General features: G+C 44.5%; 1 protein-coding gene across 2 annotated transcripts in view; it reads left to right on the top strand.

Moving 5' to 3' along the window:
* Window positions 1–9677: 9677 nt before the first annotated feature.
* mmp16a (matrix metallopeptidase 16a (membrane-inserted)) overlaps window positions 9678–18130 on the top strand; it is a 28905-nt gene continuing 20452 nt past the window's right edge. Inside the window, exons 1-4 of one of the 2 annotated variants that reach the window (XM_019867157.1) lie at window positions 9678–10180; window positions 15702–15850; window positions 16532–16546; window positions 16819–16941. In XM_019867157.1, coding sequence (XP_019722716.1) covers window positions 10055–10180; window positions 15702–15850; window positions 16532–16546; window positions 16819–16941 — 413 coding nt within the window. In that variant the 5' untranslated portion in view covers window positions 9678–10054. The remainder of the gene's footprint in view (window positions 10181–15701; window positions 15851–16531; window positions 16547–16818; window positions 16942–18130) is intronic. The other variant, XM_019867158.1, reaches the window with a different exon arrangement.

The raw sequence follows: 18130 nt of genomic DNA, 5'->3' as shown, positions 1-18130 counted from the left end.
AAGCAAATTCATAAGCACCCCTACTTCTTTCTTTGAAACCTTGCTTTAAAAAGACTATTTTGGAGCCGCCCTCCTTTTGAAACCCCCGATTGGTTGAATGGCAGGGATCTCTGGATGAAAAACAAACACCTGATTGATCTCTCTGTTGCTCAGTACGTGCCTTATCACACTCGATCTGAAACTCTCCCCGGTGCGCGCTGGGATGGACGCCGCGATCTCTGGATGAAAAACAAACACCTGATTGATCTCGCTGTTGCTCAGTACGTGCCTTTATAACAACTCGATCCGAAACTCTGCCTGGTGCGCGCTGAGATGGACGCCGTGTCACCACTTGGGCACACTACAAAAGCTCGGAATTTCACGGAGTGTGGCAGTCGAGCCCACCTCCTTAGATTTACACCTTGCTTGCCCAAACTGGAAGATTGTACGGTCTGTAATTCGCACTGTCAATGTGACGCGACCAGTGGAGAAATTGGTGAAATTCTGTGCTGAATCCTTAGTGCGCATTGATCCAAAATGTCTCACCTGACCTCCCTTTGAGGCACACGGTTGCATTTCCAGCGAGGACCGCGCTTGGGGAATGAAAGTCTATACTCAATTACTTTCTCCTATAAGAGCACCGTGACCCGGCTGGAAAAGATACAGCGCTGCAGGACAAGGCCAATGGAGTAAGATGGACTCATTGGGACTATCTCAAGAAGAGAATCGAGCTTGACGAGACCACGCCTAAAGTTTGTTTTGAAGGCTCCATTGTCGTGGTTCCTGAACTCGTGTTTGTGTAATAAGACGAGTCAATGATGCGGCGGTGATGTTCAGGAAGCCCAAAGGGGCAACTCAAATCATCGAAGCGTAACCTCTGGTTTTGTGATTCGACCTCATATCGGTCTGGACTTTTGAAGGCTTTCCGCTCTCATTGTTTTGTATCATGTTGTGGCTGTGGGCGAGCAGTTTATTGCTTGATAAAGTTTCATCTACAACTTGCATTTTTGCACAAAGCCCAACTATAACCGAACCGCCAACAGTCGGGGTTTATGGCTCAGAGACATTTCTTAAATCTTTCTGCTCTTTCAAAAACTCCCTCAGGTTATCTCACTCACGCGCTCTCTCTCTCGGGCGTATCGCTCATGTGCTGAATTTAAGACAGACAAGATAAGCAGGAAAGGTCATTTCTTTGACACTTGTCCTCCAGGAGCTTCAAAAAGTTCATCAAGTGGACTTTGCAGACAGCAAATCAAACAGAGACTGCTTTCTAAAAGTTGACTCAAAAGAGAAGAAAAAAAACGACCGGCTCTCCATATCACAGTAGTGTTCAGGGGGGAAAAAAATACTCTGATGTTCATTTCACAAAACCAACTTGAGTACCCGTCTGTATCTTGTTATTGTTGTTGTTGTTGTTGTTTATAGAAGATTATAGAAACACCAATCATTTAAAAGAGACAGACTTTTTTGCCCACAGCGAAGAATTTTCTTGTTTAATTTCCTTTGTCTTGAGGAGGATGTAACGCTTGACCTGCCATTGGGAGAAGAAAAAAAAATATGAATCTCATTCTATTGTTACTCAAGATAACACAAATAAACTGTGGCCGTTTTACATCCCATTTACATTTATCCATTCCGAGTTTGAACTTTCTGTTTTTGGGGATAACACTGGAAGGCAAACTAGTTATTTCAAGTTTTTGAATTATACACTTGGATGACTTTAGTTTTGTTCATTGTCCTCCAGATGACTGCTCATTACAGGCATTAAAATAAAACATAATTCACACTCAGCACTTCCCCCCACCCCCTCAAGTTGAAATTTCAATGGGAACACGTCAAAGTCAGGTGCTTTGCCAGAGGGCAATAATGAATGGCTTCCAAAGTTTCCTTCTTGGTGAAGTTAACATTTTTGCTTGAGCTGCTGCTCCTTGTCTGACACAGCATGGTGACAGTTCCTGTCCAAGTGCGCTATTAAAATCTCCCTGTAGCTATTATTTCACTTGGGGATGAAGAGGATTAAGAAAAAAAACAACAAAAAACATCATTTGCTAAATTAAAGAGATACTTTGTATCATATCAATGTGGCCAGTACTTATATGAACCAAACTTCCAAATTGCCTCCATGCAATTGGCTTGAAAAATGAGGAATAGCCAGTTTTGGTCTCATTTTTATATCCATCATTTCAGCAATGTTAGATATTTGCCTTGTTTTTTTGAGAGCGTGCATCTGTTTTTTTGAAACGCGCACGTAATTCGATTCAAGTTCCTCCCCACAGGATTCCCCCCTCTCTCACATCTGTTTTCGTCATTTGAGATATGATGAAGAGTATTCCATCTTTGCAGCGAGTGCCCTCCTCACACCCGCGAGTATGTTTCATTGATTTCCTGAGTCAGATGGCTTCATTCAAGGAGACGTACCTTTTTAGCATGGTTTTCATCCGCTGATTTAACAAGTGCTATTCATACTGACTGGCCAACACAGCCAAAATGTCTTTCGTAACTCTCACTACTCCCCAGCGTAGCGCCATCCAGCATAAAAGGCCAATCGTATACGGGGGGTATAAAAACAGTGCAGTACTTAGAAAGGTCCTGAAACACTGACCTAAATTCCGAGTGATTCACGGTGCTGTTCGAAATACCAAATGCCAAATCACACTTTATAATTGTAGCGTTGCAAATTTAAAACGTGTTTGGCAAGAATTTTGAGTCATCGTATCGACGCTTGGAGAGGATTCAGTGACGGAGTCGCAACAAAATGTGACTAATCCAAACAAACAATGTGCCACCTTGGTCTAAGCTGAATAAATGACAATGTACACGGGCGAATTAAAACATCCATAAAATTGTGATCATCCTCGTATGACATAGCAAATGTTTTCTCCTCCTTTCTCCTCCACGTTATGTGTGTTTTCATTGTGCCAAATAACAATCCTCTGACACTCGTTTATGTCATGTTGAGCGATCCAGTCAGAGTTAGGAGGACTTGGAAACTCTATTATATTGGACCAAATATACGTTTTAGATCAACTTTGTCATGTTTATTGTTGGCTTTTGGTGACAGGTTGTAGTAACCCCCCCCCCCCCAAAAAAACATTTTTTTTTTAAAATAAAAACAAACTGTCCTTCACAGTTTAAGCTTCCTTTAGTCTCCAACAAATCCATCTGGACGCCAATTATGAGTTGGACGAGAGAGGTGGGTGGAGAAAAGAGGCAAACGCGCCATGTGACCACTGTCCCTCCCCAATGTCAGCTGCTGTGCAACAGATACAGATTGCAGTGGGAGAGCTACGTGCCGTTTCTTTGCGTGAGTAACGCTGAAGGCAGACGTCCAAATGATCCCACTCAGAAAACACAGCAGAAACACAAAGTGATGTATGCCAACGACAAAAGCAAGAGTTGGATCAAGTGTCGACAAACTGAACTTGAAAGTCTTTTGTCAGGAAGCAGCTCGCCAAGCTGTCTCTTTCTTTGGCCCACATTTTCTGAAAAGAAACAAAACCGCAGGATGTGCATGTAATCCCTTTTCCCTCACCAGTCACTTCAGGGGAGTCCAGACATCTTTTCAAGGAAGATTCCACAACACTCGCAGGTGTAACAGTCGTGACTTGCTTACTAGTCCAAGTACGTGCATGGGCAGAAAGCGGACCTCAAAAAGAAAAGTCACTTTGCTATGTTGCATTTGCGACTGTTGGGAATTCAGAAACTCTGACTAGAAGTAGTAAAGATGAAGAATTTACTAGCATACCGGACCCTAAGGGTATGGAATCAACGCTTTCACAGTCGACCACGAGTTTGGGATTTGTCTCGGCGCCTCGCCGTCAGAGCAGCAGCAGCAGCAGCAGCAGCCCCATATTGCAGAGGTTCCCGCGTCGTGATTGCGCTATTAACTCTTGGAACATCTCGCCCGCAGCTATCTTCACCTCACAATAGCGATGCAGACTATTCGTAAACGACTCAATCAGAAAGCGCGAGAACACCCGTCAGTCCAACCGGTGCAGGTGAGCTGCCTGGTTGGTTATTAGCCTCTGATTACTCCTCTTGCGGGGATTGCCCATCATCATTTTAGATTGCGTTTTCAACTGCCATTTGTAACAATCTCATCCTGGGCCGAATGGGTCCGATTGCCCTTAACGGTGTGCGGCATTGATAAGATAGCGTGCCGATGCCGACAGCTGTTTGGCACCGCCGCTGGCGGAGCTCGTTCATTAGATTTCGTGACAAAACAGAATTGGAGGAATGAAGAATCGTTCCAGGCAGATATTACTCTTTGGTTTCTTTAACGAGAATAAATAGCGATAATGAACCAAGTGTGCCTCAAGTCCATCGGGTGAGCGTCTAAGAATACACACATACACGCAGGCTATTGCGTGCTACTGGAATGGTAGATTTGATATCGCTTCCGTGAATATAATTTGTGCACTCGGACAATGACAAAAAAAAATTACCGAATGGAAACCAGATAATGAACATCAAAACAACTGCCTGAACCCAATCTGATTATACTTTGAATGTATTTTCCTTCTCTATATTCTCATTCGGTTGTTTTCCTATCCAAACATAAGAGCAGTAAAAATGTTGGGCCTCCTGCTGGGTTTATCTGGCTGTAGCGTAACCTAGGATTTGTGTCAGACGAGTTCCAGGACTGGTGTCACAAAAAAAAAAAAAAAAAATTGACGGTATTTTCCTAATTCCCAACTCTAAGTCTTCTGCTTTAACATAGTCCCCCGGGAGTCATGACGCCCGTTGCCAGGCTTTTCTGCCGCCCTTTCAAGATCTCTGTAAATCCAGCCGTGACGGCTTTCATGATGTCATCCACGTCTACAAAACAGGTCCGCTTGGGAACAAGGGAGAAAAGAAATCCACGTAGCCCGTTCAGGTGAGCACAGATGCTTCAGCACAGCAATGTTCACCTCAGCCAGGGATTGTCGGTTGCTTAAGGCCTTGTGAGGAGGCGCGTTGTCAAGGTGAGGCAGTTGCGAGTGGTCCCGTCCACTCTCAACTCTTCTTGTGGATCGAACAAAGCAAAGGCCGCAGGCGCTCTTGGTAGACTTGTCGGTTGATCACCTTGCCAACCTTGAAGAGGAAAACTCCTGGTCTCCGGCTAGGGGTTTCAAACTTTTCCCGACACACCTCATATGTTTATTTCTTCACTGTCTGGACAACCTCTCGCTTCCAAATATTCAATTTATAGATAATGACATTTTGCAAGTATCCTGAGGTGTCTGCCGGAGACAGGACTGACCTTTCAAATGAATACATCTTTTTCACTTGATAGATTCATTTGTCCTGCAATGGAAGCACTCGCGCTGGCATTTTGACAGGCTGAGAGCGGTTCATCGGGTCGAGCTCATCATTCTTTGCGGGATATCGCCGAGGTGCACTGTGCACTTAATGCAAGCCAAACAGCCCGATCAAAGACTGCTTCTTCGCTTCTGCCCAACAGTAATCAGTAAATCCACAAAGCTTGCGTGCTGTCCGTTATAGTTCTGAAGATGATCTGTCTCGCCTGATGGATGCAGACCCACCCTCGGACCTCATATATGAACTTTTACATGCAGGTAACAATAGCATTGGACGACTGTTTAGGTATTTTCAATATTGTAAAACTACATCACGTCGGAGAATATATTTCCCATCTGACTTACGTACTTAAACACTCTCAATATGACAAAGTCCAGTTGTCTGTAATATAAAGGTTCAAAAGAGTTGATCTATAATGCGGGTGTACGTACTAAAAGTGTGAGGCAAACTTCAAGTGGGCGCAACAACGGCTTTAGCCATTTCTCTCTCTCTCTCTCTCTCTCTCTCTCTCTCTCTCTCTCTCTCTCTCTCTCATCAACTGTTTGGAGAATGCTACGCACACACAGCAAGAGTGATGTTTGCCAAGTGGTTAATAATTTACCAGTGAGAGTCAAACAAAATCAGGCCCCTGCTCTTTAATGTCATTGTATGTGTGGTGGAGGAATGAGGAGGTGGATCTGACCTATTATCCAACACACATACACACACCAGGTTATGTGATTTGGGTCTGATACATGATCTTCTTTGTAACGTTTTAATGCATCTAACATGACGTGGGAATTACTCCGTGACGGATCGTCTCCCTCGCTTCACTTCGCGTCCACTTCAACGCGCTGCAGAATAGAAGCTGAATGCTGCAAGTTCAGCTGTGATGGGAATGCCATGGCAGAAAGATGAGCAATTCACTTATCGGCTGACTCTGAGCAATTATGATTGATTATAGCTCCCGCCAGCCATTCACGCGGCCGACTCCTCTGTGCACAAAATTGGTTCTTGGCTGTGGGCGGACACCCGTGTCACGCAGGAAGACTTTCAAGCTGTCCCTTTCCGTGCTATGTCAGGTGATTCTACTTGAGTTTTATTCTCATTTCAAAGTGACTGGCATAACACAGCTGTTGGCGAAGTCTTGACTGGAATTGAAAAGAGCGATTGACTCTCATTTGACTACAGGCAACGGATGACTTCTTTACTTGTCGAAATTTCTGCCCCTGTAAAGCCGTGGATGAAAATTTTGGTCAGAAAAAGTCATCAAACACACTCAGTTTGGCAGTTGATATCTGATTCGTTCCGTGCTGCAGTGAGTTTCTCATAGCGGATCACGGAAATGGAAACGAAGCCAGCTCTTGAAGACATCATGCGCAACACAAAAGACAGTGCAGATGTCTGTTTCAAGTTCCTTTGCTTTGTCCCGGTCCCCTGCTCTAGGTTTGCACTATTTAATCAAAACGCAAAAACGCGCTTTCAACCGCTTTGCCGAATGCCAAAAGTTGATTGACAGCAACTCACATCATCTACTGTTTTGACCCTGTCGTGGGGGAAATGTACAGTATTTTTGGCGTGTGTGTGTGTGTGTGTGTGTGTGTGTGTGTGTGCTGCATGCCTTCTGCAGAGATTGCATGCGATTGCATCATTGCTTATTTTTCTCGGTTGGTACATAAATAAACCCTCCAATCTGAGGATTATTATGTTCAGTCTGTTTGAGAAAAGGAATCGATTTGGGTCATACTATCTCCATTCTATGCTTTTTAGGTAATTTCATCAAAGCGGCTGTCTGTTCAAATGTTTTACTTTTGCGGAACATAATTTCCAATGATATAATAACATTCAAACCAGTGAATACAATGACAGCATGGACAATATTGTTGGGGATGGAACGCGGTCTCTGCCTTGGCGCTTCACATCCCTGCCTCGTTTTGTCCAATTGAGCTCATTAGCTCTGTTATGGCATCATTTCTATTCCCCCCACAAGCGCAAGTTTAACAAACAAACTGTCGGCCGCACTGAGTCAGACTGAGAAGTGAGAGAGTTCGCCAACAGTGCCAAACGACCTAATTCCCAATTTCGCTGCTGAGTTCACATGCAGAGATCATCGCTTCCCGGGCAACAAGTGGCTATTCTGAATCATTTTTGTCCAGAGTGGTGCTTATATCCCGACCTCAATTGCCATCATCCAACATCCCGAGGCTTGAATTATAGATCATTATTTGGAAATAAAAAGTGGTTTAAAATATTTTTAGTGTCTCTGCTATGATGTCAATTTTGTAAATCATTTCTACTCATCTAGATTACCGCAGATGATCATTTTACTTTATTTTGGATTACAAACTGTTTTTAATTTTCAGATGAGCTGGATGTAAACAAACGACTATGTTTGAGCACACCAAGCAAGTCCGTCTAATTGACTCCACTGTTTCTTCAAAATACGTCGACCTGCGTCCTGTGATTGACTGGTGACTCATCCCGGGTGTAGCACGCCTCTCACCTAAAATCTTGACAAAACATGAAGGATTATTCTATGCTTGCAATATTTTGGGGAGAAAATACTTTTCTGGTGCAGCATGACTGCACCCCAAAATCCATAAAGGCATTTTTGGAGGAGTTTGATGCGAAGGAATGTGAAGGGCCTGACCCCCATCAAACACCTTTGGCATAAAATACAGGAAAAGCCTTCTCATCCAACTTCTCTCACCTCGCAGTGGATAACAATTCTCACAGGCTCACTCCAAAATATTTTGGAAAGTCTTTGCTGAAAAGTGGAAGCTGTTGTAACTATAAAACAAGGCGTTGTTGGGTTGGTGTGATCAGACAAATTAGGCAAATGAAAACACCGTTTTCCGGGCAGAGCGGTGTCCGTTGGCAGCGATGCTGGTCATCAAGTTATTTTTACGCCTAAATGGCTCATTTCTTGAAACAAACGCCACCGCGGTCACGTGGCAGGGATACTGGCGTCATGGCTCCGATTAATTGAGCAGCGGTCCGTCTTGTGCAAAAAAGGTCTTGGAAAGAATTGCGCTCACTCGAGTGATGAGCGTCTGCTGGAGCCATCCGGCCAGATGTGTTGACTTCCTGAATCATTTACGGTACTTCTGAGAGACTATTTGGATCATCTCTTGTTGTGTTCCGTTTGATGATGGGATGCATGCACAGTAATAGGGCAATGGAATATTAATACTACATTATTCACGTGGTCCTTATGGTTTCTGTTTAAAACAAAGCTTCAGCGCAATCCGAGTGAAATTACATGCAGTTACTCCCCTCCACTCAAGCTAAGGCAAGCACAGAAAATAGATATTGCTTATATTACAAATGTATTTTGGATGGAGTGTTGAGAACACAGCCTGATAATATTCCTGCCAAAACCGGAAGAAGTATTAGGAACTAAAATTTGATTTGAGTTTAACGTGATCTTGACAAAAGCACACCATTTGAAAGAGGTGTTTATTAGCGGCTCCAAGAAGGATCATTAGCGTCTCTTCCTGTTCCCATCCATTTTTTTTTTTTTTTTTTTTTTAATCCATCCCTCTGTGTGAAGAACCAAACGTGAGACAGACGGAAGACTTTGCTTTTTATGCTGATTCTGCCAGGAGATCCAGAAGGTCCGACCGGGGAGCAGATGCAGCAGTTATGAGACAGAGTCGTGTTTGGAGAGGCTTTGAGAATCTTGGCAAAGCCGCACGCTGGTGGGTGGACCAGTTGGAACGGGCCAGAACCTTTCCAAAAGAGTATTGAGGATTATTGAATGTGAGAGGAAATCATTGAGGAGGAAAGGATGGAGGACAGTTTGGGAGCAGGAAGTTTGAAAGAAAAGACAAGTCAGCTGACTAACTCATCAACGATCACTTGAAAAGAGCAAGTAAAGGAAGTTCATGTAAGACATGAACACCACTGATTGTTTATTATACTAATGAGAATCTTTTGAGTTTGCAAGCTTTCTTGAATCACAAGGGGCCACTCATTACCCTCTAGTGGCCATGACGAGGATCTAAATGAAAATGGCAAGAATGAAAACAGTTCAGAATTTACAAAAAGGGCCACGCGCTTTTGAATGGAACCACGTTGAAAATGCTTCGTTTTTGATTGCGACATAAAAATGTATACATTTGAAATCATGAATAACTCACATGTTGTATTGCGGGGCCTTAAAACTGAATTCCCGTTTTATTGTGTGCTACTGGGGGATACCCTGCTATTGTGCGGCTGTGGTTCAGTGCTGGGAAAGGAATGCAAAGTCCTCCTCTTGTCACAGTGAACGCAGCACGTTGCGCGTGACAGCGTGTGCAAGCGACCTCATACGCATCAAGTGACAGCGTTGCTGTCAGTTGTGTTTTGTTTTGTTCGTTGTTGCACACAATTTGAATGTGTGTGTGTGGAGGGGGCGCTCATATGTCTGCTGAAGCCGCGCATGCGCACCGGGTGGGAAGCGCAATTGAAAACGAGCAGCTATGCCGCGCCAGGCAGAAAATATTCCGGAGGCTTTGAACAACAGCCGAGACACCGGAGGACTGATCCGGGGACGGCTGCACCGCGAGGCGGCTGGCGGTCGTTAAGTGCTTCTCGTCCCCCCCACCTGAGGTTAAGCGAACCTCCTCCTGAGAACGCAGTGTGGGCTGTTGACTGTACTCGCTGCTTGTCCTCCACCATCCCTTCCTCGATGCATCAACAATGTTGCCGCTCGCCGTCTGAGGATTGATGACTCCCACCTCCGGTTTGTTTGTGGGGACTGCGAGTCAAACTTGAACCGAGAGACAAAGAGCGACAAGCAGCGGCGCTCACTATGGTTTTATTGACGGTGCGCAGAAGGAGATGTGTGCGTAGCTGCTGGATGGGGACGATATGCCTTCAGTTGTTGCTGTGGATTTTATGTGCCGTGAACGGAGAGGAGCAGCCGTTCAGCGTGGAGGTAAGAAACGGGACATCACTTGATGTCAAAAGAAAAATGTAGTCTTGTCAAAAAGGATCACGTCAACAGCACCGTCCTTATTCCCCCCCATGGTCCAAATCGGGAACTTTTGTCTGCTCTGACGTCTATTGAACACACGCTTCATTGTGTTTGTTTCAACAATGGGCTCGTTGTGCGAGAGCTCATCCTATTTTTGCACTTCTCAGTTGAGTAATTGGCATTTATTGTCGACCAAAAATGATCTTACCGTTACTCAGTCCTAAATTATAAGAGTTTTTTTTTTTTTTTTTTATAGAATAGCAACATGCAGTCTTTATCTACAATCCATATCCCGGCGTAATGATTATTCAAAGTAGAAATTGATATTAAACTCAACTGAACAGTGGGAATCTCAAATGACATTTAATATGATTGTCATAACAGGCTTTGAGCGGCATAGTGATGACATCAGAGCAACCTAAATGCATGCCTCGTAAGTGCTCTCATCTTTCATTGATACCTCAAGTCTGTTGCCTTCCTGTCCACTATTTCAGATATTGAGGGATGCAAAAATCCAACATTTGCAAACTGACCAGTGTTGGAGGCACACAGTTAACGAGTGATTTGTATGTCTGCCTCACAGTTGTGGGTTAAGATCGTGCATGCATTATTTTAGGTACCCCATGATCACAACACATGCGTGTTAGTTTAATTGAAGTCTCTATTGCAGTGGTTCTTAAGGTACCGAACCCAACCGGTTCATATGCACATTCACTGAACCCTTCATTCGTGAAGAAAAAAACCCAAGTTTGATTTTTTTTTTACAAATTGCTCGGTTTCCACAATATCTGAGGACCGTTCAAAAGTGGCAGTCAGAAGAAGGACACAAAAGACTTTCCAAGTTGTTCAATATACCTTAGAACACAAGTAAAGACATCATCAAGTAGCAAGTGATGGCACAACCGTGACATTCGCAAGAGCTGGCCAGTACCCCCAAATCGCTCAAAAACATCAGAAAACTGGTCCAGGAGGTGGTCAAGGGACCGAGAGCAACAATGAATGAGCTGCACGAATTTCTGAAATGACCCAGTTGCAAATACACTTGAAAAGAGTTTTGTCAGAGTATATGGCGTATATGGCGTGACTCCTCGTGACTCTCTTCAAGTCACTATTAGCTCATTCAGAAAGAATTGACTTGGTCCTGACAATTTTGGATTCTGTCCTTTGAAAAACATTTACTTGAGCAGAAATGATTTTCTTTTTTCTCCCATTCACCTCTCATCACGATATCCTCAGTCATCATTCCAGGTGTCTCTCAGCTGCTGTCTTAAAAGACGCAAAGTGTGCCGGGGTGGATAAATCACATTGCGCGTGCTAAATGAGTCTTTTTGCATTACGCCACCCAGTATTTTCTCTATTAGCGTAGAAACAGATAAAATGAATTGCGTGACGTTATTGCTCGTTTCGGCTGAGGCAAACCTGAGTGCGCCCAGTCGGTCGCTCAGCTTCCACATCTGGTTGGCCGCGTGTGCTAATTTTGGGATGTACCAGCCAAACCCGGTCATCTTCAGGAAGAGCTTTGCCCCTCACTTGTCTCACAGCAGAAGGCCCCATTGAGGGCCTGCATTGCTGCAATCAGAAAGCCTTTTACGGCCACAAAGAGGATGACTGACTGATGCTTCTGGAAAGCTGTTGGAGTGGAATTTGGCTGTTACCGTGTTCTACCTTTAGTCAAAGACACTCCTATATTGTTGTAAAATAGTCTTAGCTATTGCATTTGTTTGTTTTTGAGATGTCAGATTTAAATCTTACGTGATTCTGACATGTTTTTTTTGTCACTGCTGTGTGTCATTTGGCTTGTGTAAGAGCAGATTATGTAGCCACTGGGGTGTCTACGTCAGTCTGTTGTCCACATATGTCGCGCCTCGAGACATATACAACACCTGTGTAGATTCACAGCCTGAGTCCGACACACAGATCAACTCATTGTTGGTGTGGTGTTTCTCTTCCATCTGCGGCTAAACGGAGTACGACACTCATCCTTTTTGCAGAGGCTTTGAAAATATAGATCATATTTCAAACTTGTTTGAGTTCAAATCCTAAAGAAGACCCCAGAAGAATACGCTCCTTCCCAAAAGGCGCTAACCACTGATCAGTATGTTGGATCAGACTGTGACATTTGTGGGTGACATTTTTGTGACATTTTGTCCTAATGGGGCCACTGAGGTAAGCATGGCATGCATTACGTATTGTGTGCGCGCGCGCGCGTGTGTGTGTGTGTGTGTGTGTGTGTGTGTGTGTGTGTGTGTGTGTGTGTCCTTGTCCAGATGCGTATTGGGTCACAAGAAGGTGATTATGTACCGTTTTAAAATTTGGAGCGCCCGCAGTGCATCACATGGCAAATCTCAGCCTGTAGTTTTGTCCAACTTCCTTTTGCGCTTCAGAAGGGATTTCAGGAGCAACGGAGCAGTTAGATTCCGTGTTTACGTGTGGGTTTGCGGTCACTGGTGTGGGCAGGAAGGCTGTGGTTTCCTTGACAACCCTGGCACACTCACCAGTGGTTGTTGGTGTGATGAATAATTTAGAGTGGTCAGATCTGGCATGCTTTGCAAGTGGACCTTGGCGAAGTTCCAATGCCTCACCTGTACCAAGAGCCCACTTACCTCCTCGTATCTGTAAATATTGCAGTTTGCACTGTTGCATGGGCAGTTACCCGTTTTACCTAGCAACAGATGTTTAACCAGCTCAAAGTGGTCAGCTCATGTCCAGCCTCATCTGCATTTTACACTTGAAGGGGCCGCGGTCAATAAAGGCTTTCCCACCCGGCACAAGTGAACTCTCGGCCTGTGTGTCCATTCTTTTTCCTCTTTCAAAGTCACTTTCATCCTCCCATCTTTTCAGTGAAGTTCATCTGTCATGTCTCAAGCACAGACGCACATGTAGGCTGAAGCAAAACATGGTGTGCTGTCCCCGTGACCCGAGGGACCAGACTCATGTCAGCTAATCTGTCGGCAGTGGCAACATCAACAGTCGCCACATGCTCCGAATGTGCTGCGATGCCAGCTGGGCTCCCTGACGTACACCTCATCCATAATGGAGTAATTCCGTCGCCTTACGCGTTGGCCTTTTGATGGCACCCATGGTCGTGATTAGGCCACCTTCTGCTTGTCCGCTGCGGTCTGAGCTTGAGAGGGAGAGTTGGCCTGGGGTTCACATCAGCTCCCTCTCTTTGTCAAGCTCCTGGAAGGGGCTGGAAGGGGGAGCGATCTGAGCGGTGATCAGTACAGTACAGTACTCGACGTACCATTTCTATAAAGAGAGCTCAGATCATTGACGAAAGGAGGCTGTCGAGCTTGGGCTGATTTTCAAGGATCCTCAAATCGCCACGGAAAGTGAATCGATAAAAGACAGCAGGGGAAGTAGTTAAACAGAACAGAACAAACTAATGAAGGAAACGGATGGTGATAAAGGCGGAAAGACGCAAAGCAACCTTGGACTTGATGAAGCCAAATAGCTTTGGAATTGACGTCTGATTATTAACAAAAGTTGGGCCACTCTTAACCGACTAGCAGACAGCCAAAGCAGCCCCATAAAGTTATTCTGTGTAGGCTTTGACTTTCTCTTGACTTGCATTTTCACGTTCACCATTTGCCGATGTGCTATTAAAGCCGCATTTCCATGGGTTAACTGGACACTACCCAAACAAGCCTTTGCTGCTAGCGCAAAGTACCTTTACTACAACCAGCAGTTTACTTCAAAGAATATCAACATTAAAATACCGTATCACATTTGTTTCACCGGCATGGGATTTCATATTCTTCCATTTGCTGTTGTGCAGTAGTACACATGCTGACTTTCCTGCAGTCATTGTGGGATAGATTTCCCCTCGCCCATCTCCAATTAGGCTAAGAGTGACACGAGCACATTGAAAACCTATTGCCAAAGTTAACTGGGATAAACTCCAGCACTCATCGAAACCCTGAACAGGGTTGAAAGAGGGGTTGAAAATGTTTGAACAAATTTATTATTGAAAAAATGGCATAGGAAAAAGAGCCTTGTGTCTTTTTTTTTTTTTTTTAATGTACCATGCCTTTTTTCTGATCATCTCACTAAGGCAGTGGTCAGGGGCAAAGCCAAATGTGGCTGTGATTTCAAAGAGGAGAGCCAAGGAAGACCAGATGATTACAGGACATGAAAAGGGAGAGTATGCATTAGAAGTAAAAAATATAGCAGTAGAGACGAGAGTGATGTTACAAAATGAGATCTGAGAGCGCTGGAAACAATTTTGGATATTCTTTGAGATGCCGTCGAGCTATGTGAAAGCTCTCAGTGCTTTTGGACCACGCGAATAAATTGGAGGACAAATTGGTCTTGAAATGACCCCCTTTCTCTTTAATCCACAAATTACCAAACTCCTTTTGGAATAAAGGAGTTGTCCTCATCAAAAAGTGATACTTTTTGCCTTTTTCGTGTGACTTGTGCCGTTTAAATGAAACCGTTTTCCCTGTGTGTTGGGCATTTTCTGTCTTATGATGTGACACAAAGCGGATGTTACTGTTTATGCAGTCATGACCTCACATTTGCTCCGCTGAGTGACGGTTTGACCTTCACTGGATACTGCTTTCACACTGCCCAAGCCACGCATTCATGCCTGTTTGGGAAATGTCATCGTATGTAGTCCACTCCACATACCTGTAAACGGCCTAACGATACTCAAGTTTATGGTAGAATAATACTCACGTTTTGCTAGCGAGCTCAGCAGCATGAAGGCTAATTGGGGGAAGCTTGCTGCCAGGCAGTTTTATTAGGCTTTGGATTCCCAGTCTCACTTGGCGTGTTTATGTTTCCGTGTCGTCGTACACATTTCAAACGCGTACAATGCATTGGTTCTTTTTATTGGTAGGTTTTATTTGTGTCACAAAAATGCAGACGTCGGCTGTTCTGTTTACCGTTTTGATGATGAGGAATACAGAGCGTCTGGGACGAGCCAAATCCCAAAAGCTCTTCCGTGGGAAAGCCCGACCGACACCCCCCTCCCTCCCAAGATCTGAGCAGTGATTCCCTTTGGCAGGATTTTATAGCGACACCGCGAGCTCTATTGTGGCAATTTCTTTTCCTGACAAGCCAAACGACACGATAAAAGACTCCATTCTGCTCTCTACACCTGACATAGATTCTATTTTTTTTCCCTGCCGATTTCCCTTTTATTAGGAACATTTCCTCCAAAACTGCCAACTCGTCTGTGCTTTTCGGATCTTAATCTGTTCATTAGAAATTCTTGGGCAAATCTTCCAATCATTGTTTACAGTGAGCACAATTCTGCCATATTCACCAAAGGCAAAGACAACAACTTGATTGTTCAAGACATTCTGTTTTTTGCTTTACATGCGTGACAACAATTATTTGATCTTACTGTCCGCACAGGAGTGAATAAGACTATTACTCAATAACCAACCTGTAACAAAACAAAAAAAACCCTTCACCAGACTACGATGTGTCTCACTCTCTCTACCCTCCCTAATTTGTGTTTCTTTGTCCGTAGACATGGCTCCAAAGGTATGGCTACCTCCCTCCTGCAGACCCCAGAATGTCAGTGCTACGTTCTTCCCGAGTCATGCAGTCCGCTATCGCTGCCATGCAGCGCCGCTACGGCCTCAATGTTACAGGAGCTCTGGACAGCACCACCATAGAGTGAGTTACACATGCTTAGGAAATTGTGTGTGGGGGGTGACAAAGGGTGGAACATTTCCTGGTCAATTCCCAGAAATGTTCTGATCAATTTCCATTGGACCTTAAACTTGGGAATTTTCTGAGAGCATGACTGTACTATCATTGTACTGTATAAACTTAAAAAAAAAAATTTTTTTGGTGGTGGGCGCGTCAGGAAATTTGTCAGTAAATGGTCGGTCATTCATCACTCTCCAGCAGGTGAAGTGGCGCTTTATAAACCGGATGAACATCCGATTGACAGTAAAAGACTATGCTATACTTTTTAGTAGTTTACTAACATCTACAAACTAACCTCCTTGCAACAAAACACTGTCTGGAAAAAGATACATAAACACAATCACGTGTATCGTTAGAAATTCAAGTGAGGGTAAATCTTCTTTTGAAAGTTGTCATCGATCCCTGACACTTTGTAAGAAGACTTTTTACCTGCACGTAACTCAAACGGTATTGGCTGACATTTGTCCCCGGCGACGCTGAAATGCCATCCGTGCTACCAAACGGCAATGAGCTCAATTTGGTCACTGAACTGTAACGTGGTAATGTGTCCGCCAGCCGAGTGACTGCTATCTAAGCGATGGACTGAAACCGGGTGAGCTAACGGTGTGCCTGTTTTCTATTTCCCCATTGCTTCTCTCTGTGCAGCAGTAACACACTAAGGTGAGGTGCCCTTTGAGCGTAATATGTCTTTCGATGAGATAACGCCTACTGGGGAAATGTGTGAATTGAGAAAGGCGTGCATGTTGTGTTTTGCCCTCCGAATAAAAGCTTTTTGTGTCATTTATTCATGCATGTTGTACTTATTGTTTGTCTATGCTCCGCGTTTTTTTTTTTGGGGGGGTGGGGGGGGGATACAGCTCCGTAAAGCATCTGCCATATAATCATTGAGAATGTTGCCAGTTATAACAACACCCCTCGACTGTCTCTTGCAGGTGGATGAAGAAGCCCAGATGTGGCGTTCCTGACCAGATAGCAGGCGTCTCAAAATTCAACGTCAGGAAACGGCGGTACGCCCTCACGGGGCAAAAGTGGCAACACAAGCATATCACGTACAGGTGAGTGCCTCCGACGTCTCGCAATGCAAAAATTCCCTTCCGCATTCTTGCCCGTAGCACAAAAGAACGTTTGGAGCAGATCATGATGTGAACGTCTGCCACGGTCAAAGAAGGTGGGAAACGTGCTGGTCATCATGAATTCAGCGTTGCTTTCAGCTGAGATTGAAGTTTGTAATTTGTCAAATCGCTTCTATCTGTCATGTGGCTTGCTCTCTGACTTTATGGCTCATGGGACAATCCTTAAATGCTTTCTTTTTGTCTACTTTGGCGTGGAGAATATGAAATTAGACACGCAGCTGTTTTGGGACTTAAGCTAATACCACGCAAGCAAGGATGTTTTCACATTCACAGGACAGGGAGGGGAAAACCTGAGTAAAGCCTCGGATTAAAAAAATGGCTGCCATTTACTGTAGTTCAAGATCAGATGTCAGCATCGAGCAGGACAAATATGACAAAACTGTTGCAGTTCAGCAAGATGGCTGGGAGGCACATGGCCAGGCTCAGTATAGGTCGGCGCTTTGCGGAGATGAGAGGGAAGAAGGAAGCAAAGAGAACCGGCAGCAGAAAGAAATGAGCTGCAAGGAGAGGAGCGGAACCCCCAGTGGAAAGTTGGGGATAGATTGTGGTTATATCATGGGATCGAAGGATTTTGAGGGTGCATTTGCTCTTGTGCGCATATTGGTGAAGAGCCCTACATGGCGGTGGGCTTGGCTCAGTCAGCTTCGCCTCGAGCTGTCAAATGCTGCAATGGGACTCGTGGATGTGGTGAATTCCACTTCGACTTGTACCTTTGGTGGTGGGAAATGCTTTGCCACCAAGCAGTACAGTCCCGTCGTCTCACATGAAGTTATCATGACCAGGCTAGCCTGCTACTAAGGCCACAAAAGAAAGGTGACACATTAAATAACAGACAACTGAATATTGTGCAGTGAATATTCTTTTTTTTTTTTTTTTTTTCTTGCTATTGGGCTGCTGATGACGAAACCAGGAAAGACGCGTTTCTGCAACTGAATCTTTCATGTCTTTCCAGCTTTCTCAATCTGGATTCCAGCTTTGGTCATGGTCTCGTCACCTCCTTAAAATTTCCATCTTTTGTTTTGAAATTTGGAAAATAGTCATTAATAGACAAAGCTGGGGTTTGAGAAAGCATAATTAATGCAAGGCCGCCCAGTGTGTGCTCGCTTCCACA

This window comes from Hippocampus comes, unplaced genomic scaffold (assembly GCF_001891065.2).
Source record: "Hippocampus comes isolate QL1 unplaced genomic scaffold, H_comes_QL1_v1.1 scaffold322, whole genome shotgun sequence".
Taxonomy (NCBI): Eukaryota; Metazoa; Chordata; class Actinopteri; order Syngnathiformes; family Syngnathidae; genus Hippocampus; species Hippocampus comes.
This window is presented reverse-complemented; position numbering and strand designations above follow the sequence as displayed.